General features: G+C 37.4%; 3 protein-coding genes across 7 annotated transcripts in view; 1 reads left to right on the plus strand and 2 right to left on the minus strand.

The window, feature by feature from the left end:
• btf3 (basic transcription factor 3) overlaps window positions 1–17,304 on the plus strand; it is a 102,822-nt gene extending 85,518 nt beyond the window's left edge. Inside the window, exons 1-6 of one of the 3 annotated variants that reach the window (XM_057353169.1) lie at window positions 7,352–7,414; window positions 8,231–8,299; window positions 8,418–8,531; window positions 8,622–8,823; window positions 13,755–13,811; window positions 16,939–17,304. In XM_057353169.1, the coding sequence (XP_057209152.1) occupies window positions 8,231–8,299; window positions 8,418–8,531; window positions 8,622–8,823; window positions 13,755–13,811; window positions 16,939–16,985 (489 nt within the window). In that variant the 5' untranslated portion in view covers window positions 7,352–7,414 and the 3' untranslated portion in view covers window positions 16,986–17,304. Of the gene's footprint in view, window positions 1–7,351; window positions 7,478–8,227; window positions 8,300–8,417; window positions 8,532–8,621; window positions 8,824–13,754; window positions 13,812–16,938 lie in introns of those variants that run through there. The other 2 variants (XM_057353176.1, XM_057353184.1) reach the window with 2 other exon arrangements.
• On the minus strand, window positions 2,051–4,186 carry foxd1 (forkhead box D1). The gene has a single exon (XM_057353123.1). It carries the CDS (start codon window positions 3,595–3,597, stop codon window positions 2,560–2,562), a length of 1,038 nt encoding a protein of 345 aa, XP_057209106.1. The 5' UTR covers window positions 3,598–4,186; the 3' UTR covers window positions 2,051–2,559.
• A 644-nt stretch (window positions 17,305–17,948) lies between the features above and the next one.
• On the minus strand, window positions 17,949–22,909 carry ankra2 (ankyrin repeat, family A (RFXANK-like), 2). Of its 3 annotated transcripts, none has more exons than XM_057353155.1 (9): window positions 22,800–22,909; window positions 21,787–22,144; window positions 21,551–21,709; window positions 21,357–21,422; window positions 21,129–21,226; window positions 20,579–20,704; window positions 20,222–20,288; window positions 20,011–20,091; window positions 17,949–18,698 (listed from the first exon to the last, which is right to left on the minus strand). In XM_057353155.1, exons 2-9 carry the CDS (start codon window positions 22,037–22,039, stop codon window positions 18,643–18,645), a joined length of 906 nt encoding a protein of 301 aa, XP_057209138.1. In that variant the 5' UTR covers window positions 22,040–22,144; window positions 22,800–22,909; the 3' UTR covers window positions 17,949–18,642. The 3 variants fall into 3 exon arrangements, with proteins under 3 accessions (XP_057209138.1, XP_057209120.1, XP_057209128.1); XM_057353137.1 differs by having other exon boundaries at window positions 20,011–20,153; XM_057353145.1 differs by lacking the exon at window positions 22,800–22,909 and adding an exon at window positions 22,368–22,655 and having other exon boundaries at window positions 20,011–20,153.
• Between the last annotated feature and the right edge of the window lie 489 nt (window positions 22,910–23,398).

Below are 23,398 nucleotides of genomic sequence, written 5' to 3' on the forward strand. Positions count from 1 at the left end.
TCTTAAGCATTAGTCCAAGAAGTACAATGAGTAGTCATGGTGTTTCATAAAAATGAATTGCGTTTAGATTTTATCTTAAGTTGTTTTCTGTTGACTGTTTTTTCCTATCATGTTGATCTCAGCCAGCAGTAGGGTTACATCACTGTGGCACTACTCTATTTGTGTGCATGTAAGCGTGCGAGCGTTTCCTGCCCCATTGGCATACTGAACTATCTGTGCATTTCCTTTGCGTCTACTCCAGATACACATTTTATTGCGCGGAGTCTCCACACACAATGCAGGAAACGCAAATACAAACGCTTCACAAATTATGAAACTAGTAATTTAGTGACATTTTTAATCAGTATGAACTTTTGTTAATTTAGAACAACCATCTGAACGTAGTCAACATTTGATAGCATAAAATATGTATTTATCTGGGTTGTCTTAATGTTATTGTGGCTTTAATTGCCGTTCCTTTTAAATACGGTTTTTTTTTTGTAATTAGAATCAATTATCTTGTATAAGCATTCAAATATTAGAGATTTGTGATGACTGAATGCAAATGACATTTGCTGAAGTTCAGCAGACTGCCCCTCTTGATGATAAACACGGAATAAGGATTTGTCCCACTGTTAAACTCACCGCTTTTACTTTTCTTGTTCTTTTCTCAGGATTTTACCTATTGGGTATATTGAATTTTGGCGCAATGACCGCAGATGACAAAAAGAAAACGTGTAGAGGAGTGCACTCCCATGGACAGGGCCAGCTGGATCAGATCACGCCGATTATCATCGACCTGAGGGCAGGGAAACAACACGTTTCTCACCCCAGTGACACTGTGCTGTCGCTGGGTAGTAATTACAGAGATAAATGTGGGAAAGAACATGCAATGTAGGCCATGATGTGAAACCGACATTGGTGCTTCTGTTGTCTGCTAATTTTGAAATTTAAGGCATGAGAAAAGTTAATATGCAGGCCTGCTTTTAAATGAGCCAATACAATACATTCTGATTAAGCGGAATAGAAAATGTATCGTTTTAATAAGATAATTGTAAACTATAGTTATACGCCTGGACTATTCATTTGACGTTTTTGTAGTAAACTATTTATGCATATGCATAATTTATCAAACCAATAATAATTCTGCATATTTGTAAAACCTATTATTAGGAAATGTGTACCAGTTACAAACGTAAAACAATGTTAAATATCCGGTTGCTTCATAAATGCTATCTTTAAAAGCACCATTGCTGTAGCTAAACTTTATGTCTATAAGCATCTTAAATGTGCCACTGTGATTTGTCAAGTACACCACTCCAGATTCTCTTGACGTTTAAAGCACAAACCAAATTTACATTGTTTGGATAAACAACTCATACTGTCCTCTCGTCGGTAAATGATAAATGGGCAGCATGTAGAAGTGTCAGAGCACCTTAACTTAATTTTTTTTTTTAAGGGTGACCACAACAATTCACACAGAGACCTGAATTGATCAGGACAGCCATCATAAATCTTGGTCATCTTTTCTGGAGTATACGGATTTATTTCTTCATGAGACAGAAGAAAGGTCCACGATATTGTTATTTCACAACAATCATTTGATTATCTTTACGATATAGCTAGTTTAACTGCGCCTTGGTTAATTCAGTCTTTCTCTTGTTTTTCCTCGAGCAATGCATGACGCCATCTCTACAAATGCTGCCACAGCAAAAACTGTTGTCACATGTGCACATTTTTGCTCTTGTTTTATTCGTAATTCATCTTCTTGTTTTTGCTCTTGTTTTATTCATAATCCATCTTCTTTTTCTTGTTTTTCTCTTAAATCGTGTTGAATATTCCCTAGGTTTACTCATTATAAAATGTATCAGTAACTTTTTTTGTGAAATCTACTTAACACTCATGTGATGAGACATTTAGCGGTTAGAATCTTGCCTTTGCATTTTATCTTGCCTTGGTAAAATTATTGTTTTCACAATGAATACAAAGTAGAGGCAACAGTTACATTAACCTATCAGCATGATTGAACCTATCAATGAGGTAATTTCCACTCATCTTGCTTTGTAAAACAATATTTATTATTAATGAAAAACAGACCGTGTAAAAAATACCACACTCCGAGTATACAATATCAAAGAATGTACATTGTTTATTAGGCTACTGAGAAGTACACGTTGTATAAAATGCTCGATTTTAACCCTCCTGAATTGTCATTACAAAGTACAAATAAAAATTTGCCAAACTAGAAAACATCTGTGTTTTCACACACAATATATCATTGCAGACATTTGACAATTTATTGTATAGCCTGTTCAAAAATGTTGTCCTGAGACGCCCTGTGCAGTGATTACCACAATGTTACCACATTAACAACGAAAAGTTCGTAGGGGTAGAAATTAGATTTAACTAATAATGTTAACATAAATATATATTTCTTATTGTACAGCTGGAATATAGGCACGAAAGTGTTATTGTCCAACATTCAGCTGCTTTTAACAAAGAAACAAAACAATACAAAAATAAGCCTACCTTAAACATAGGAGTGTATCGCTTTAAAAATTTTGAAGTTCAGATAAGAAATTAACAGCCACTTGTGCCACTGACAATCCGATTTGCGTAGGTTTCGTGTAAAGACGTTGGTCCGTGCAAGACTCCCGGTAGTGGATGTGGTGGATTTGGTGAGTGCTGAGACACGATGGCCGGCGGCAGCATCGGGACCACCGGGGAAGTCCGTGAGGCACAGTGCGATTGCGCGGGGCTTAAAGAGCTCCCAATAATGCTGTCTATGGAGAAGGGTGAACGGTGAGCCGGGCACTTAGCCGATGTCTGTATGGGGGACGTAAGGCCGGGACTTAGAGGAGGATAGAAGCGGGAACGGCTGAGCTCCGTAGTTGGCATGAGGGAAGGCGCGGGGATGAGAGTTCCGCTATGAGGATGCCGGGACGCGGGCGGCGGCGGCTGCTGCTGAAAGGCAAGAAGCGCAGAATGTGCGTGATAGGACTGAAGCTGTAGACCGTATCCGCAACCGTAAGGTCCGTAGCCGTACGCAGCGGCCGCGGGGAGAAAGCCACCGTGATCCCGGAGAAGTTCAGGTGCCTGCTGACGTTTAAAGCGTTTCCGGCGCCGCAGAAAGCTCCCGTTATCAAACATGTCTGCTGACTCTGGGTCCAGTGTCCAGTAGTTGCCTTTCCCAGGGTTCCCGGGCTCCCGTGGTATCTTGACGAAACAGTCATTTAAGGACAAGTTGTGCCGGATCGAATTTTGCCAAGCTGGGAACTTTTCCCGATAGTATGGAAATCTGTTACTGATGAAGTCACAGATCTCGCTCAGTGTCAGACGCTTCTTGGGACTTTGGAGGATTGCCATGGTGATGAGTGCGATATAGGAGTATGGGGGTTTCACCAGGGTGTTTTTAGTCGCTGGCTTGAACTGGTCCCGTGCGGTGGTGCCATCCACGCAGGGTGGGGAACCACTGAGCAGAATCTCGTCGTGCATCTGAGCAACTTCGTCCACGTAGGAGCGCGTGTGCCCGTCACCATCATCTCCCTCACCAACCACGTCGATGTCGGTCTCCTCTGAGATCACAGACGCATCCGACATCTCGGAGCTCAAAGTCATGGCTCTCTCGCTCCCTGATACTCTACGGCGGAGAAGCGCTGGGTGTGTTGAGCCTGCGTGGTACCTGCGCTCTCGATTCGAGAGAACTCATAAGACGCGTTGAGCAGATGCGCGAGAGGCAGAGGGGACGTGCCAGTGTGTCACTGGTGCCATAGGCTTTCAATGGATTAATTTAGGCTCTGAATTAAGAGGTCGCCTAGATCCCAACATCCACACGCTTATTCTACCGGGGGAGTATCTGAGTAGACCCTCCTAAAGGCCAAACCAGGATTCCAAAGAGGGCGGATCTTTCCTTGCGTTTTATACTACCCCCTGATCACATGACACGAACGCGTCACCATTGCAATGCTATTGAGGAGATAAAATATATCAAGCAGAAAACGATCTTACGAAAATATCTCAAACGACCGTGTAGTTCTATCTTTAGTGGCTATCGTTTACGTATTCGATGATTTCATGGAATTGTCCATCTCCTGGATAAAATGCTACAGTCTTCTTATAGCCTATTGATTCGGATGAAGCTCAGCGCACTAACACGTCGTTGGTAGGACCCTCCCCTATTATATTTAATTTTTTTACAATAGAATGAAACCAGTATAATACGTGTTTTAATTGTAATGTTCCTGGTGTTGGGGATTGCGTTTTATGGCTCGTCCTGAACAGTGCAGTGTATTCTGTTTTCTTTTCAAACGCTTTTACGCATTTGCCGTGTTCCATGTCTGCCTCACTACGCATAGTAGTTTGCGTGACACGGGAGTGCTCCAGATCATCCGCGAGCCATTGGTAATGGAAAAAAGTCAGCTGTTAACTCGCGTCAGTCACGCGGATCACGAAAGAGCGTTCGAGCTTGCAAGAAGAGCACTTGCGCATGTGCTCCAAATTGTCATATCCACCATTAATATTTGCGATTGGTAATTGCTATTCTATCTGTAAATGTTACTGTTTATTTTTCAGTTTTTTAAGTAGGACAATTTACCAAATATAAAAATGAATTAGAAAAACAGCTAAATAGTTTGTGTATGTTTCATAATGATGCATGAGTCAAACGTGCGCATTTACTTGTATTTAACAAAATAATTACTTGAAAATAATAAAGTGGGCCATGGCAAAAATACTGATACAAAAATACACCATCAAACATTGACAATTTTAGACTCCCAAAATAATCAGGACAATAATCATTTTAGCGTTTGGAGTGATTTTACGCGGATTACAATGAACCTTTTTAAAATATTTTCTATTTAAAACAATCCTACACTGTTTATTTGAATATTTTTCCTTTGAGGGAGAGTAGGCCTATCTGTCTTTGTCATCTGTCTTTTTCTTTCTGTTCCCATGTTTGTTTATAGACAGTGTGTCCAAAGCCGATTAGTACTCTCAAAGACTAAATTAAAAATCAGATGTAAAATCTAATTTCTGATGTTAAAATACCTTATACAATAAAATACCTAAATGGCGTATTGTTTTTGCACTATTTTCATAAATAAAAGAATATAATAAAACCAATAAATAATTTGTACAAATATGATTTTAAAAATTATTGTTATCTAAACTAAATTTGATAACTTATACACATTGTTTACTACGGTTATATTTATATGAATAATAATAATAACAAAATGTTATTATAATTTTAGTTTATTATTCAATTGAAAGACACCGACAAAGACAGTATAGTTTATACTTTCTACTCGCACTACCAATTAAACGAGAAAAAAAATGTAACATTGAAAAATTGTATTTAATGTTGGCTACTAAAACAACTTGTGGTTTGAGTGATGAAAACATACTTGTCCAAAAAACACACACCGCTGACCCATAGAAACTTGTGGATCCAACCTAAAATAAAAAAAACTTTTCAAACTTTTCAAAATGAATTATCTTTTCATTCATTATTACAGTTCCATGTTGGTTCTGATGGACGCCGTGGGTTTCAGAGGTATTTTTGTATGATGGCAAAAACATCTGGTCCGGTTTGATGGCCGTTTTATGGTGACTCATGTGGTCAGGCTTACATATATTTACTTCTTTCAGAGCTGAAAGAGTGCCATCTCGCGGCAGTGTTATCATTCTGAAGCCGCCTTTTACCATTTTTCATAATGTTAATCTGAATTTCAGCTACGTCAGTTTTGTCAGTTTTGTGTGAAATCTCTTGACCGTTTTGTAGGCTACCTGTAAGTAGCTTGATAACTTTACACTTTAGTATTTTACCATTGATGATGAAATAAAAGTAAATAATAAATATGTTCTCTCTTTGTATTTTGTAAAGGTATGAAGGTTTATTGCCTTGTTAAGGTTACAATAAAAGGAAATATTCAGAAAGATGTGGCTGTTTTGATGTCAATGATTGAAATCCGTCTATCTTAAGTTTAATTTGTGCTGCAAATAAAAAAATGTATTAATCTTTATTGTGGGTTAAATAATGATGATCATCATAGCTGCTTGAAATTTTGTTGTTATAATAACCGGAAAGCAAACAAATTTATTATACATCCTTTAAGGAACCAACGTGATTTTTTATTACACAGAATTTAGAAGCTTAAACTTCTGTCATCATTTTTGGTCACGTAGGCCCTAAATACATGACCAATACGTGATTCCAGTTATTTGAACAAAATTTATTTTGAAGGAAAATATGCACAGTCATATTGGAAGTGATGTTGCTGTTGGATCTGTATTATTCTCAAATGAGAATGATTTAAAGTTTTGTGCACCATGTGCCGGGTGAAGGCTCGTATCTGTGGCTAAACCACATCTAAACTGTTTCTCAAGTCCAGAGGGGTGAGCCCATCTGCTTTGCGTGCCTCGCAATACAAAGCACTGAACGGCTTTGATGAGAAATCCCAAGGAAGTAATCTGAATTCTAGAGGTCTATTTTCATTACACGTGCTCTATTTTCATTTCAAATGCAAAACATAAATTTGGTGCAGACAAACATGTATAAAGTGTATGTGTGCGTTTTGAACGTGAAAAAAATGATGCTGCCCTCCAACTAATAGACAATGCTTTTAAATGTAGCAACCACGACCATTAGAAGTTTTTTTTCTGATAATAAGTTGTGTATATAAACCTTTTGAGAATTGTTGAGAAATGTTTTGAGAACACTTTTATATTTTTTTTCAATGTGGACAAGCAGGAGAAAAAATGCAGGATGTTAATCAATAGTTGTTGATACGCAAGTACGCAATCTAAAATCGTTGTTAAATCTCCATTCAGCTCATTAAAACAGATTTGAATAATTACACTTATTATTATAATTTCCTATTGTCGTTTTAGAAACCACAGTAAAGTGTGTAAGAGTTTTATAGTTATAATTACACTTTTATACATTTTCCATAAATTATTAGGAGGCCCCACAATTTAAAATAGATATCTAACATAAAAATGTATAGGCCTATAAACGTATGGTCACCTGAGCACTAAAACATTTTCAGTGTATTTGACTCCACAAACGTTTTTCACAGTTTATGTCCTCTCATGGATATATCTTGGTTAAAATATGTAGGCTACTACATCTGAGGCCAGGATTTCAAGTTTGGGATTTTGAATTGTCATAAAGTATAGGCCTAATGGTGCTGCATTACTTATCGTTGTGTAATTTATAACTCGCTTTTAACTTTGAAATATTACAGTATTATTTCACAAAAGTAATCCGACAATACCGTTTACTATTCTTGGCCAAGAGCGCTAGAAGGCAGACGGACAGGCACGGTTTCTAGTTCCAGCCCACTGCAGAGCATTTTAGACCTGTCGTCACTTCCGTCCTCCTCTCTCGCTTCCATCTTGCTCTCCGCGTGTGTTTGCTGCTAGCGTGCAGGTCAGTGTGGAGCTCTAAAATACTTTATTTCCTGCACAACCACTCCTGGTTCCGAGGTGCAAGGTAAACAAGTACCTTATTTGCCAAAAGTGACTGCTGGTTTTTCGGATTCACCCGCGAAAAGATGCCGTAGTCGGTTCGGGTGAGACTCGGCCTTGCCGGGAGAGATAACGTTACAGGCCTGGGAGCGCATGAGACTAGCGTTCTTGCTAACGCACTCCAAACAGACGCCACGAGTTATTAGACGCGATAGATTTAATTCATATTTACTACTTGTATATATATATAAAGTCCTATTGAAAATGTAGTTATTTTGTAAAGTTATTGGTTATCAGTTTTTCCGCCAGCTTAACGGTGATGTCAGTTGGCTAACTTTTTCCTTTGTGGTTCATTGATTTTTCTTGTTTATCCGCCGGCACACCGTCACATTGTTTTTAATATCTGAAACTTATTTTGGTATAGCTATGAAATTGGAAGCGCTGTGTTAAGTGTGACTGTCTGACAACTGTCTGACTTTTAAGTGTTTCAGTCAGGTGGTCGTTCTTGTTCAGTAGGCGTGACAAACCAGTTCTTATAATTTTGCGTAGTGGGCCTTAAACCTTTACGTGCCTTTATTCCACTCGCCGTTGCCGATTGTCTGAAACGGAGAAAATGTCACTTTAATGTTTTAGTTTTGGCTATATATGTGTATTGACGTTTTCTTGTGTGTTTAAGAGAAGCATATTCATGCCCACGAGATCGCACCCCTTAAATAATGCATGTAGTGTGTCTGTCCAATATTACACTATCACTGACATCTTGCGTTTTGTTTTACAGATGCGAGAAACGATAATGAATCAAGAAAAATTAGCCAAGTTGCAGGCGCAAGTCCGCATTGGAGGAAAGGTAAGAGTTAAAGTTGCTTGCTTTAGGTGCTTTATATGAGTTAATGTAATCTGATATATAGTACTTGACAATACACTTTTTGTTTGTAACATTTATATTGATGGGATGTTTTCAATAGGGCACTGCCCGCAGAAAGAAGAAGGTGGTTCACAGAACAGCAACTGCAGATGATAAAAAGCTTCAGTTCTCACTGAAGAAGTTAGGTGTAAACAACATCTCTGGTATTGAGGAGGTAATGTCTCATTAAACGCCCTGTTTTTATGTGCATTGCATTCAGCGTGTTTTAAACTTGGATTGAAAATTTCACACGGTTGCATTGCAGGTGAACATGTTCACAAACCAGGGCACAGTGATCCACTTCAACAATCCCAAAGTGCAAGCCTCATTGGCAGCCAACACCTTCACCATCACAGGCCACGCAGAGACCAAACAGCTGACGGAGATGCTGCCCTCTATTCTTAACCAGCTGGGCGCTGACAGCCTGACCAGCTTGCGCAGACTTGCAGAGTCCCTACCCAAACAAGGTGTGTGATTCAAGTCTTAAAATTTAATTTCCAAAAGTTAACCCATCTAATGCCTCTGCTCTGACCGAAGTTTAGTATGGGGTTTGGAGAATGCTAAAAATTGTAAGTCTTGATTTCAATGTAGGAAGTTTTAATGTAGTTGTGTAAACCGATACGGCCACATAAGATATATGCTTAAAATGTTGATTATAGATTTGTTAATGTAATTGCTTTGGCATATATTTATGCTTGGTTGGTGGATGCAAAAAAGTTAGAATTGTTGCGTTTTTGTTTATGCACTAATTTTCTTGTTACGAAATTTAGAAAAAGTATGCATTTATTCTTGCTTCATTATTTTCCTTCACAATTGCTTATTCAACATGAAAACCTTAAGGAAAATATAACATTGTGTTATCAATGTTAAAAAATGGGTAGTCAAGCTTTTGCCTAATGTCCAGTTTTTTTCGTTCAGTTGTATTTCACGAACAGTGTAGTAGAGAAATAACACCCAAAAGCCCTATTCGGATGGTGATTGTTTTTCATAAGGACGTCTGTAAAAATAAATCTGCATGGCTCCTTGGTGATAAAACTCATGCTTTCGGACTAAAATAAATTCACGGTGTAGGTGCGAGTTTGTATTCCTGCAAACCTTGAACCTTGAAATGCACATCTTTTGTGCTCAGTCACATGACAATTCGCATGGATTTAATAATTATAATGGAGTAAAATTGATATTTTAAAATGCCAATATCGAATGTTTTCCATATTTATTCTTGTCGTCTTTCTGATCTTGTCATCTCCCTCTCTGTGTAGTGAAGCAGCGCATTTGAAGCTGTAAAGGGTTTACAGTTATTTGCTTAGATCCACGATAACCACAAAACATTGTGCTTTTGTAAAATAAAGAAGGCCAAAAGTAGGCACTTTCTGCTGTCTGTGAACTAGGGCTGTCAGGATTATGAAATTTGGCTGACGATTAATTGTCTAATAAATCATTGCGGTTATGACGATTAATTGTCTCTTTTAGGGCTTTGCCGATTAATTGTCTGTTTTAGAGCTTTGACATTTAATTCTCATACATTTTTTATTCAGCTTTGAAATGACCATATTGTTCTGAATATAAGACTGTTTTTTTTTTCTTGGAAATACATCAGAAAAAATTGGGTCATATATTTAAGGTTTAGGCTTTTACCTGTCAATAATACAAACACCAAATACTTGTAAATTAAGTAAATTGATCAGGAGTGATTTGAAGCCACCATTAAAATTCTATCAGTCATAGAAAAGCTTCTAGTCTGTTTTTTTCTCACTTGCAAGACTACAATAAAAGTTTACTTATGTTCATGAAATTTTGGTAGTCTGGTTTTCACGCTGAGTTTAGCTTAAATAATATTAAACTGTACTGCGGGTTATTTTTATGGTATATGCATTAGTTTTTTTTAAAGTGATTGTGTTTTGGTGGTACATTTTACAAGTATTACCATGCTTTAGTTACAATATATACAATAAAATATGCAATATGCATATGCACTACAGCTCCCCCTAGTGTCTTCTATAGAGATGTGCAATAATTGCGATGATCTGAATCCATAGCGATGAGGTCAAACAATCGCGATGAGACGATTATTTAATAATCGTGACGGCCCGTGAACTGTTTCTCTCCGTTTGCAGAAGGGCAATTCCGCGAAAATGTCAACCTAGCCACAGAAAAATTAAGTTTTTACCAGCGGTTTTTACTATGGTAACAGCACAGATTTTAACATTTGGTGGTTCTAATACCCATGTGAGATCTCTCTTCAAATTTGTAAAGCATTTGTTTTATTTTTAGTGCATGATTTTTCATAGTCAATTAAGTGCCATTTTCAGGATTGTCACATCCATAACTCTTCATATTCCTCATAAATGGACACATGAAAATTAATATAAAGTAACTATTTTATGTTCTATAAAGAGGCATCCCTTCTCCATTCATTGGGTATTATTGCTTCAGGATTGTGCATTTTATTTTACAGAAATCCTACAAAGTTTATCGTCTCCCAAAAACCGCGTCCTTTTTTTGTCACATCCATAACTCATGTTTATTTCCCTTTTTTAAATATAATTTTTTCATAGACTGACATTTTTTGAGGTTTAGACTCTATCAACAAGGGTTCAGTAAAATATAAACAGATGGTTCAATATAATCGTAACAAATTCATTCTCTGAGCATTTTTATGTCATGTCCATAATGCAAAATGTCACGTCCATAACGCTGGAATTGCCCAGAAGCGCTTCAGGTGTGCGTGTGATAAGACGTTATGTGAGTCATGTTGTGCTTTTTATGCTGCCATTTATGGTATTTTCAATGCATCAGACACTATTATCCCTGAACCTTCTTAAGAGTAGAGGTGCACCGTTTGACCGGCAAGAGATCGGAATCGGCCGGTTTTTCGTATGATCGGCCCGACCGGTTACCGGCCGGTCAGTCTCACGTCTCGCCGATTCCAATCCGATCTTCTGTTTCCCGTTATGCGGGCAAGAACGTCACAGCCGTCAGTACACTCAAAGCCGCAAGTAAACATGTAAACGTGCGCGCGCACAGCCTGTCTTTCACGGCTCGTTTATACTCTCATGTGGGTCCACCGGACCTCGAGTCTCTGCTGACTGACGCGCATCTCTCATATCCGCTGACTGCTCGCGTGTGCACACGCATCATGTACTGTACAGACAAAAATGTGCACTGTAGTTCATCTCTCGCTGCTCCGTCTACATGGGGTATGTATGCTAACAGTGATGCTATTAGTATCATGCTAAACTCTGACTCATGCTAAACTCATGTTGAATCGTTCACTCTGTGTAAAACAAACGTAAATTCCATTCAACCTGATTCCTTGTCTTACGTTAAAACTGTGGTCATTTCACCTAGGTAAAATGACATTCAACACGACTTCTACTTGTTTTTAAAAATCCAAAATATAAAAAAATGAATAAATCAACCAATATATGTGATATACCTGTATATCTGATTGAGTTCTTTACTAACACAAAAAACTGCAAATACATATACATCTTTAGAGTAGAATTCACTCATAAGATTTTTAACTTTTTTATTGAAGTTGCAGCAAAAATCAACCCACTTCTTTTAATCCTACAAGATAAAGACAATTTATTTTACATTTCAGAAAAAATGAAATAAAGTAATGTTAGTTTCATAAACGGAAACAGACGAGAATAAAGTTGAAGTATTTTATTGTTATCTTAGACTTTTGTGAGATGAGTACAAAAATGAAAAAGGTAAATTAAGTGACATGTTTAGTTATATTTTATTATTTGTACGTCTTTTCAGTCACAGAGTTATTCAATTTAAGAGTTGTTTGATGCAGCTTGGAGAACTGCATTTAGGGAAATTGTAATGTTCAATCATTTATTCAATGAAAATAAAAAAAAATGTGTATTGAAGAAAAGTTAATATGGTTTTATATACAGTATACTGTCAATTATAGTTTGTGGATAGAAAATCGGAATCGGCAAAAATCGGAATCGGCAGGTTTCACTTGTAATAAAATCGGAAATCGGAATCAGCAAAGAAAATTGCAATCAGTGCATCTCTACTTAAGAGCAAAACAATGCGGTGCTTTTAAGGGGTCAGAACAGACTTAAAAAAACGTATTATGGATTTATCACCTGTTATAAGCTCAGAGATGTGGATTCGGACGGCAATTAAATTACATCACGACCTTGGTGTTTGTCAAAAAAACAGTAGGTAATTCGGCCAGGGATTTTTCCCCGGGTGGTGGGAGAAAAACACAGACATTCTGGATTCGGACGGCAATAAAACTACCATTTATCCCCGTAAATGGTGAAAATATCGCACATCCTTATGAGAAACAATACCGTCCGAATAGGGCTAGTGTCAGTTGTGCTTGCGCTAATAACAGGTGTAAGCACATTTATGGGGGAGGGTTGCGTCACTGCTTCTGGTCTGTTTCTACACTTCAGAATATACTTGGAGCTTTCAAGGGTTAGTCTGCTTAAAATTGAAAATATGATTTTAATTTACTCACCCTCAAGCCATCTTCAGTAGAACAGGAAAGGTTTTCAGCTGAAATTATGGTCATCCGTTGGGTGCCATCTCTTTAAACGTAGCAGATGCAGGGCAGGAAAGTGAATATTTACAATATTGTAACCAGTAATCTGCATCTGCCAAATGTCCTATTTGCATGTAAAGCTTTGCAAAGTTTGTAATCGCTTTCACGTGCCCTGCTCCCTTAGAAGGCCAGAGCTGTTGATATGGGAACTACAGAGGGAAATGGGCAATTTTATTTCATAATTGTCTCTTGGATCACACTTTGCAAATTGAGTAATTAAAAAACAATTCTATCTAAGATAATAATAATAATAAAGAATAATATATATAATATGACCCTATGGGTGCCCCCGCAATGCCTTTCAAGGGTGCAAAAACTCTTGTTTGGTGCCATTCTTGTCGCATGCGCAGACTGATTATCTGATGATGATTACGTTGTAAATAATGTTCAATTTCTTGCACAGAGCAATGGATTCACTTTAAAATTCAATATATCTTTAGAAGCTAGACGGATTTATTTTGTTGTCTTTATTTGCTGTAAACTAGTGCTTTAATAAAGACAAATTACCTAGCAACATGTTAGGAACAGATCTTATTTTCCAAACATCTGCATTCATGAGGTCTGACTTTTCTTGGTCGTGTGTTTCTTGTTTGGCCTGATGCATTTATGAGTCCTTTAATCTGATAGGTATACATTTCTTGTTCTGTCAGCCGATAAATTCATAATCCTTAACGTTTAGTCATGTCACCGTGGCTAGATATCTTGCAATCCCAGTTTGCAGGAGTAGGAATTAATGACAGTAATGCTCTAGTTCACCAACTAATGTTTTGGTTGGAATAAGTTGTGAATACAGTTTCAAACGATAACCGCTGAACTTTCTTTTTTCAGTTGGTGATGGAAAGGCACCCGTAGCTGGTGGAGAGGAAGATGATGATGAAGTTCCAGGTCAGTATAATGTCACTATGAACCTTAACACCTCAATCGTTGTCCTCAACGCAAATTACTGTATGGTTATTCTTTGTATGTGATATAATGCAAGCATAGTACACATGCTTATTTTAGTCCAATTGCTTATTTTGTAGTATGGTAATGTCTAGAAAACGTATTTAGGCAGTTGGTTTTTGGTACTTCCAGTGCCACCACAGATGAGTCAGGGCTCTAGACTAACGTTTTGCACTGGTGTGCCTAACTTTTTTTCTTAGGTGCACCAGCACAAAAGTTAGGTGCACCCAAATTTTCGACTGCTTCGCATTTAACACCGCAGTTTTACCAGTTCACTTTTTTTTAGATCGCTGTCCATATAGGCAAAATTGACTTGTAAATGATTAACTAACAATCTGGTCAACATAAAGTTCTTTATTTGAAGCACAATTCTACAAGAAAGGTAACTTACTGAAAAAGTGTTGGTGCTTAAAGTGCTTCACTGAACTGAAATTTAAACTTAAAACATCTCAAGATAAACAGACCAGGGCTTGACATAACCTGGGAGGTTGATGGCTCCGTGTCAGAGCATTGCTTATGGTTTTCAGACGGATCAGGCCTTAACTTAACATTATTCACGAAAAAGTTGTCAATTGTTCTTTTCATCTTCTCTCATCGTCCGTGCTACATCCACTCTGTTTAACTGACGGGCCTATAGGCTCCTCACCTCTCTGTCTGACTGCAGCACACGCATTTTCACACGTACACACCAGAGGTTGCGCTAGACTTTTTTTATTATCCGTCATTTTGACTGACAGGCTCGTAAAAAATCCGTCATAATCTATTATTACCCGTCACTATGGTGAAAGGTGGCGTTAGGTGGTAATTAGTATGTTCGTGACGTCATCACGCTGTACTTGCGTCTCGGAACTTGTTGTATTTTAATACAACTGAATGCCCAATAAAGCCGTTGTTGTTTATATTCATCTGTATATTTAATGTTTATGTTCATATGTGATTCGATCTGGGAATATATTACAGTTTTTGATACCATATTCAAGCCCTTTCCAAATCAGTTTATATTTTGCTCATACCTTGTGTTTGTAACAAAAGTTATGGCTGAGGTCGGCTGAAGCGCTAGGATTTTCAGGAACGGAATTTGGAGGAAAACGGGTTTAAAGTTAAGTGATGAAAATAAAAGCACAACAGCAGTATCACAAGTAAAAGTCACTTTAGAGTAGTAAAAGACTTACTCTAATAACAATTTAATAAAAAAACATTTCCCAGTGTTGAAGTCTATAAAAATACTGTACAAAACCGTTTGAATAAAACGAAAGTAAGGAAAATGGTGCGGGCACACTTAAAGAACGAGAGCTGTGCCATTATCACTACACAAGGAAACTAGTAAACATTACGGATAACAACTAATAAGCAGTGAAGCAAGTTTTACGTTGTTTATCATGTGCATAGTGTCTGGACTCATGATCATCCCTTGTATGTTTTGCGATCGGATAACTCCCGGTGCTGCAGACGGGGAGCTCTGTCATCTCACGAAAACATTGTATAAAAAACTTTGCATGCCGTAGTTTACACAGGACTGGCGGGAAATGTGCATTGATACTCCTTCATTCTTCATGTTATGTGGTTTACTTTGATAGGTGAACTGTCTTTCCCGCGTCCCAGCGCGACATCCGATGGGTTTTCCCAGATCGCATCACATATGTCTAGTCTGTAACAATGACGGGAGAAAACACGCACGTCCCTTCGCGAGCATATCACGCTCTAATGAAGGGAAACGGGGAGTTACAAATTGACCTCATTGTAATCCGTCAAAATGACGGACGGACAGCCTTCAGATTTTTCCGTCACTGGTAAAAAAAAGAGAATTTTCGGTTAACGCAACCTCTGGTACACACACGTACAGGAAAATCTGGACCACGGCCAATCAGAGGGGTGTCCGCCCTTCACTATCTCTGATTGGTTTAGACCACGATATGGGCCTAATGTGTGTCTGTTGTTGAATCACAGGGAGATTTTCAGAGTCGCAGAGACTTTTTTTCTCCCTCGAACGGCTGGTCGCACCGGTGCGACCTCAGATTTTTCTTAGGTCGCACTCTAGAGCCCTGTGAGTGTTTAAATACTCTTGTTTATGAGCACTGAAAGCTTGGTTTGCTTTTCTTTTCAAATGGGGGGTTGGCAACACACAAGGTTGCCATTACAATAGTCACATCTCCTCCCTATACAGACCTCCTTCAGTTAGTAACCTATGTCTTACAAATGTAGAGTATGAGTACATCCCAGGCGCTCAGAATTAGCTTGCTGTGCAGCAAGGTTATGTTAGTTTGCTAAAATTAAAATGTATCAAACGTTTCTGTTCATTGAAATCAAATAAAATATTGACATACAAATTATTGCAAAAACTTGAACTAAATGAAAAATTAAAATGTTGCCTCAAAAATAAACTGAAATAAGTTTAAAGCACTAAATGTATAATACCCTAAAATAAAAATTAATCTTATATAGCAAGCAACATAAAAAATAAACAAATAAATGATAAATTGACAAAAGCATACACCAAAATTGTTAAAACTTTAATTAAAATGAACATAAAACAAAAAATAAAAGCTAATTTAAAATATAAGTTAATCTAAATAAAGCTAAAATCAAAACTATAATAACTATGCCGTGTAGTGACAAAGGGTTAACAGCTTGTGCCCGTTACTGAGATACTTACTTTTTTTTTGTTCTCTGAAAACAATCAGACTCCAGCCTTCTGTTAGTGATTTCCACTCCTGACACCCTGGAGCAGAATCGTTGATGTCCCATTTATCAGATTTCATCTCATAAAAGGCAACCTGCTTTTGATCCACTGTGGTTACATTTTTACAGCTGTGGGCTTCTCAATCCCTCAGTGGACGTTTATTTCGCTGTGACCCCGCAGACAAGCTGAGGGACAGACGTGCCGATATTACCGTTTTCGTATCATGTTTCTATAAACACTCGCAGGTTGTTTCATAAAGGTGATGTTTTGTTCTTGATATTTTGTTGCGTGGTTCTTCCCAAGCCCTGCTGTTCAGACTTCACAGCACTTGGAACTGTCCTCTATATGCAGTTGACCTCTTGATCATTGAATGTCTGTTTTCTCTTACAGATCTTGTGGAGAACTTCGACGAGGCTTCAAAGAATGAGGCCAATTAACTTCATGGGAAGGAAAGGCGTTTGAAATCTCCGGTCTCAGCAGAGACATGCGGGACTTTTTCCATTTCTTTTATAAATATATTGCATCCCTGAATCTTTTTTTCGTTCACTGCTGTGACCCCCTCGTGTCGAGGCTGAGAGTGTGAGATTGTTTGTACCATACAAGTTCATGCACAGTGTAATGAGTGTGTGTTTGCTTGTGCGGTCCAAGAGGCATCGTTGCCTCCACCTTCCCTGTTACGGAGGCTTGGTTGTTGGCAGCCCATTGAATCAACATCTGGAAATAAACATTTGCTATTGACAAAAAGCTTATTAAATATACCTTTGTTTTGTCTTTATTGGGGTTAAGGTACCTTTTGTTTTGAGCTAACGTAATCGACTACTGTTAAGACCATTCTTACAGACTGGAGAAACTCTCTTATAAAGATCTACAGTATTTTGTAATTCTCTTTTCTGACTGTGAAGTCTTCTCTGAAAGTAGCATCATTTGTGGTTTTAAAATGTTTCTTTCCTACTGAAGATGTCAAACTACTAAGAACAGTCAGATACAAACAGATCCTCCAGTTTAAATAAAGGTTTATTTATAGTGTAGCACCAAGCTTGTATTAAACCGTACAATCCAAGGTTTACAAATTTACATGCAAACAGCATTTACACACATTATCTTGGTACTTGTAGAGCTAGTACTTCTAGACCTGCTGTAAATTCTGATTGCAAACTAGTAGGGATGTAACGATTCACTCAGCTCGCGATGCGATTCACGATTCTGATCTCACGATGCGATTTACTCACGATTTATTTTGAAAAAATGAGTTGAAACAAATTAGAAATGAACAACGTCCCTTGCATTATTTCTTAAATGCTTCACGTTTCTTTGTATGATAAAATAATGTTTTATTTCAAATAACAAAACTTTCTTTGTATGATAAAATAATGTTTTATTTCAAATAACAAAACTTTCTTTGTATGATAAAATAATGTTTTATTTCAAATAACAAAACTAAACTGCAATTGTATAACAAATTAATAATAGAAAAAGTCTCTTTAATATAAACAAACTAATACTGTCTGTGCTTTTCTTGGATTTTTTTGCATTTAAGAAATATCAGCATCCACGTTTAGGTTTGCAGTGAAAATAGCGGCCCCTGCTGTTCAAAAAATGTATTGCGATTCAGTTCAAGCCTCAACCGATTTGAATCGTCACTCATTATAACCGATTTTCAACCGGCTCACGGTGAATCGTTACATCCCTACAAATTAGTTTAATTTGTTCTTTTCAGTCTTTTACCCAATTAATAAAATTTCTCCCAAATTTCAATAGATATTATCTTTATGAAACAGCTTAATTGTGGCAAGTTAATCTCAGAGTCCACAAAGTAAATAACTACATTAACCAAAGTCACTACAAAACAAAACTCACACATACATATTAACAGATTTACACACTTAAATTTGCCAGCACTTGTGTTTCTTGACCTGTGCATTTGAATCCTTAAAATAAATTAATGACAGACAAAAACAACTACATGTAAAGTCTGTTTCGCACGTGGAAAAAGATAGTGTCTACTTCATCAGTTCACTATTATTAAACAATGAAAATTCTCTTCACGTCCTACTTTTCCCTTTTTTCTTTCTCATTGTTGCTTCATTGCCATGGTCATTCTTTGATACCTTGCAGAAGCTTTAGAAGATGAGCCTCCAAAACCTGTTGAACTGGGAAACAGAAGAACTACAGTTAATGGAACAGTTCACCCCAAAACATATTTGATAATTTACTTACCCAAATCTGTATAAATGTCTTTGTTCTGATGAACACAGAAAAAGATATTTGAAAGAATGCTTGTAACCAAACAGTTTTTTTGGCCACTATTGACTACCATAGTAGGAAAAATTACAGTGGTAGTCAAAAGTTCTGCAGAACTAATTTTGCAAAATATGTTTTGTGTTCAGGACCAAGAAATTTATAAAGCAATTTGTCCTACTATGGTAGTAAATGGTGGCCAAGAATTGTTTGGTTACAAGCATCTTTCCAAATATATTTCTCTGTGATCATCAGAACAAAGAAATGTATACAGATTCAGAACAACTTGAATTATGGAATGAATTATTCCTTAAAAAAATGGATACCAACAAAACAATGGATTCTATTTTCCCAGGTCTGTATGTGGCACAAAAATGTAAGTTTAGTCACCCTTGTCATTCACACCCACTGTGGCTTTCCATGTTCTTTTATTTTTCACTTAAATGTTTGTATGCCTTCATAACACTTGGATTACATTTCATGTCACAGTGCTATAACACTTTTGTGACCTTCTGAAGTTTGAGAAAAGGCAAACACAAACCCGTAACAAAACTTTGCCTTTGTAATTTGGTTCCAAAAAACAAAGAAAGCCATAGCGGTTTGAACAACAGTAGCGTAAATGACAATTTTGTCTTTTTTTACAATTACTTTAAAAAAGCAAGACTTAAAGTGAAGGGTCACCCAATAATGAAAATTCTGTCATCATTTACTCACCCTCTTGTCATTTCAAACCTTTATGACTTTCTTTCTTCTGCAGAACACAAAAGAAGATATTTTGAAGAAAGTTGGTAACTGAACGCACAGGCCCCCATTCACTTCTATTGTATGGGCACAAAACTAATGCAAGTGAATGGGTGCCAGTTAACAACTTTCTTCAAAATATCTTTTGTGTTCTGCGGAAGAAAGTTGTACAGGTTTGAAATGATAAGAGGGTGAGTAAATGATTACAGAATTTTCATTGGTTACACTTTATTTTACAGTGCCCGTGTTACAGTGTAATTATACATTAGTAAAAATTAACTGCATGTACTTACTATAGGGTAAAGGTTTGGTTCATGGTTAGTTACATGTAATTATGCATAATTTATAGTAAATACTATAGTAAATACATGTAACGTGTAATAAGGGTACCGTAAAATAAAGTGTTACCGTTTCATTTTTTGGTGAACTATCAATTTAATGGTGTAATCCATATTATGTTTATGGTAATTAATGTTTAGTTACCATTTCTATGACCCATCGCCACAGCCATGTCCATTGCATTGAAACCAGAGTCGGATTCCATGGTGGGGTCAGCTCCACTCTCTGTTCAGTGATTGGAAGTAATAGTTCATATATACTACTACACTGACCAAACGTGGGGAACTCTAAAGAAAACGTAAACACTGAAATGCAATAGAATTAAACTGAATTAATTTTAAAAATAAGCCTTTACCTAAGAGGATTTCCACGCAGCGAAGATGATTACCGTGGACTGCGTAAAGTAATGGAGCTCCACCATTCTGCAAACAAAATTACCCATTATTTAAAACATTAGCACTCTTATTACTCGGCTTGACCAATCAAACGAGCAGACTGGAGATAACTCTTCTATAATAAGGATTTTATTATAGCATTGATAGTTTTGTATGACTTCCCAGACACATAAACAACATTTTCTCAAACATTTCTTTTAAACGACAAGCAGATGTTCTTGTGATAATTGTAAAGTCAGACACATGATTACCATTCTCACATCTCAAATTTCATGAGTTGAGGAGATCTTCAGAAACCCGAAACGTGAACTACTCACCCAGTCATACTCATTCACGTCAACTCCACAGTCGATAAGCATTCTAACAATATCTGTGTATCCTTTACTACAGGCCAACGACAATGCACTCTCTCTGCCCTTGGCCAACAGATGAGGATCTGCACCCTGAAAGAAAAGACCGTGTGTGAGTATCGTGAGATTTATCCGTAAAATATTACTTTTGTTCTGTGCTCCAGGAACAGTGTATTATTTACAGTATTTATAACATAATATAGAACTGCAAGATAACTGGTTAAGGTACCACAGAGACATATTTTTGTTTATTGGTATTAAGTGTTATCCATTTAGCAGGTTAATTACATTTACACTTAGTCATTTAGCAGACGCTTTTATCCAAAGCGACTTACAAATGAGGTAAACAATAGAAGTAATTAATCAGCCCTGAAACCTGAGACAGGAAATGATCACTTGACCGGCATGAAAAGTGACCAATTACAGGACCAATTTGTTCATATGTGAAACTGATGATTGCTGCGGCAGTCTTTGCGAAGAGTCGAGTGCAAAATAACTGTAGTGAATGTGTACGCACGCTCTGTAACAGGAACTCCACAACAGCGATCTGGCCATGAGCTGCTGCCCACATCAACGGAGTGAATCCCTCTTCATCCTGCAGGTTTATCACAGACTCTGTTTGAAAATAAAACCGAAAAGTTGTCAGTCATTTACCCCTTTATCACAATTTTAGGAATGAGACCCCATAGAGTTCAATGCAACTCAAGACCAATTAGCAGTTCTGCTGCATTTCACAGAAACTAACCTTGTTCTATTCGACTTGCTAAAAACACCATCTCTCCTTGTGCTGCCAACTGGTGTATAGACAGTGCTAAAGAGGAAAAAACAATAAAATATCCTTGTATGAGCAATGGTTATACTTTTAAATATTGGGCATTTCTTAAGAAATATGGTCATTAATAACACAAACAAAAACACACGAGAAACAACGGGACTTACAGTGAACAAGTAACGGTGTGGATGAGACCTCATTGCCACGGTGTTTGTTGGTGAGCGTGGTGGACTGTTTTATTGGTGAGAAATGTTTGATGGTGGATGGCGTGTACACATGCCTGACCTGAATCCCAGGTGAGGGAGAAGTCTGGATGTTACATTCCGCTGTTGACAGAGAAAATATCTTTGTTTATTTCATATACTTAGTTTTCACCACTAAGTCACAACAAACATCGCTTTACCTTTAAATAACACAGAGGCTACCTCCAAATCAGAATTGACCTGGTCCTGGATATTTTTACTGTCTTCTTCGTTTAAAGACTTCACAAAGCGCGAGCACACGTTCATGTCAAAGCGATTAGGCAAAATAAACTTTATGCCCATGGTGTTCTGTGAGTTGGCATCCTCCGTGGAGCCAATGCTGACTGGTGGCTCTACCTTGATGCCTGTCACCTCTGGCAAAGGGCACAGGCCCTCCATCTCCTCCGATGACATTGTTTGCTCAGAATCAGTGACTGTTGTGCTTGTTCTTCAAATTGATTCCGTCCCTTATAATAAGCATGGACGGAGGTGTAGGTCCCACACAGAATATGTTTGTACCTAAAATTGAAATATTATAATATATTAAAGTGTAAACCCTCTATGTCATCAGATGTAATGTACTGCATCTGATGTTAGCAACTGTATCTTAGTGGCAAACCATCGGTACAATACTATCTAGGCACAGAAATTCTCCAGATAACTGAGTTGTTATACACATATACAGTACACACACTTTCTACACATTAAGAGTAAATCACAGCATTCAGATATGTTTTCTTACTTAAGTTTTTTTTACTGATTAACAAAACCAGCACACTTTCAAAACACCAAAATGTACATGTAAGGAAAAAGCCCGATAATCTTCGTGAAAAACAACAACCCCCAAATTCCCTATTCTCTTTGGTACCAACGAGCTAAGCAACCGTTGCTTTGTGTTGACCAAAATGCTAGTCAACTTGCTAGCGAACTACATCGATTACTCTCCGTTTATCTATAAAAGAAAATCTGGACCCTTCACTACATAATCATCTCGTACATCTCGGATTTTCTTTTTAGCAACATGAAGCAAGAGCGTGTGCACGATAGCTGGATTAACGGGCTGATGCGTCTAGTTTATTATTTGGGATTTTGATTTAATGTATGTGCATCAATTGTAACATTTTCAAAACTGTGGAGCGTTGTTTAAATTTACCAAAAAATAAGAAATACATACCGATTTATGAGGAGCTTGTGTTTTGAAATGACATGTTGTTCACGAGAAAAATGTGAATAAAGTTTGTTCAAACGATCACGTGCCCGAGAGGGTGGAGGCTTGGAGCTAAGAGTGTTCATCTCTGTGGAGAAACTGGTTACGTTGTTACACCGTAGTGAGGCGTTATAAATCAACCCTTACAATTGACAACCGACTGATATTACAAAATATGAAATGTTTTGATGTTGCATTTAGCCCCCGTTTAATTTATTTACCTTGGTTTTGGCTATAGCTAGTATTAAGCACATGAACACAGAAGTTTCTTAAAAATCACAAACATTTTCATCAAAATACCATAGCTAAACTGTGGTGTTTTGTGTGTCCATCAAAGTCATCAAATCCTTTTATGGTGGTTAAAGTGAAAATTCTGTCATCCTCCTCTTGCCATTTCAAACCTGTATGACTTTCTTTCTTCCGCAGACCACGAAAGAGGATATTTTGAAGTTGATGAACATCACTGGCCCCCATTCACTTCTATTGTATGGACACAAAACCAATGCAAGTGAATAGGGGTCAACATTCTTCAAAATATCTTCTTTTGTGTTCTGCGTAAGAAAGAA

The sequence above is a fragment of the Triplophysa rosa genome, linkage group LG2, assembly GCF_024868665.1.
Source record: "Triplophysa rosa linkage group LG2, Trosa_1v2, whole genome shotgun sequence".
Classification (NCBI taxonomy): Eukaryota; Metazoa; Chordata; class Actinopteri; order Cypriniformes; family Nemacheilidae; genus Triplophysa; species Triplophysa rosa.

What these genes read in the sequence shown, in the direction of transcription:
- foxd1 (XM_057353123.1), bottom strand. Translation starts at nt 3,597, where the DNA reads ATGACTTTGAGCTCCGAGATGTCGGATGCGTCTGTGATCTCAGAGGAG.
- ankra2 (XM_057353137.1), bottom strand. Translation starts at nt 22,039, where the DNA reads ATGTCATCGGAGGAGATGGAGGGCCTGTGCCCTTTGCCAGAGGTGACA. An exon ending in TGGAGTTCCTGTTACAGAGC is followed by an intron (nt 20,705 to 21,128) that starts GTGCGTACACAT and finishes CTTTTCTTTCAG; the next exon opens with GGTGCAGATCCTCATCTGTT. An exon ending in ACGTGAATGAGTATGACTGG is followed by an intron (nt 20,289 to 20,578) that starts GTGAGTAGTTCA and finishes TTTTGTTTGCAG; the next exon opens with AATGGTGGAGCTCCATTACT.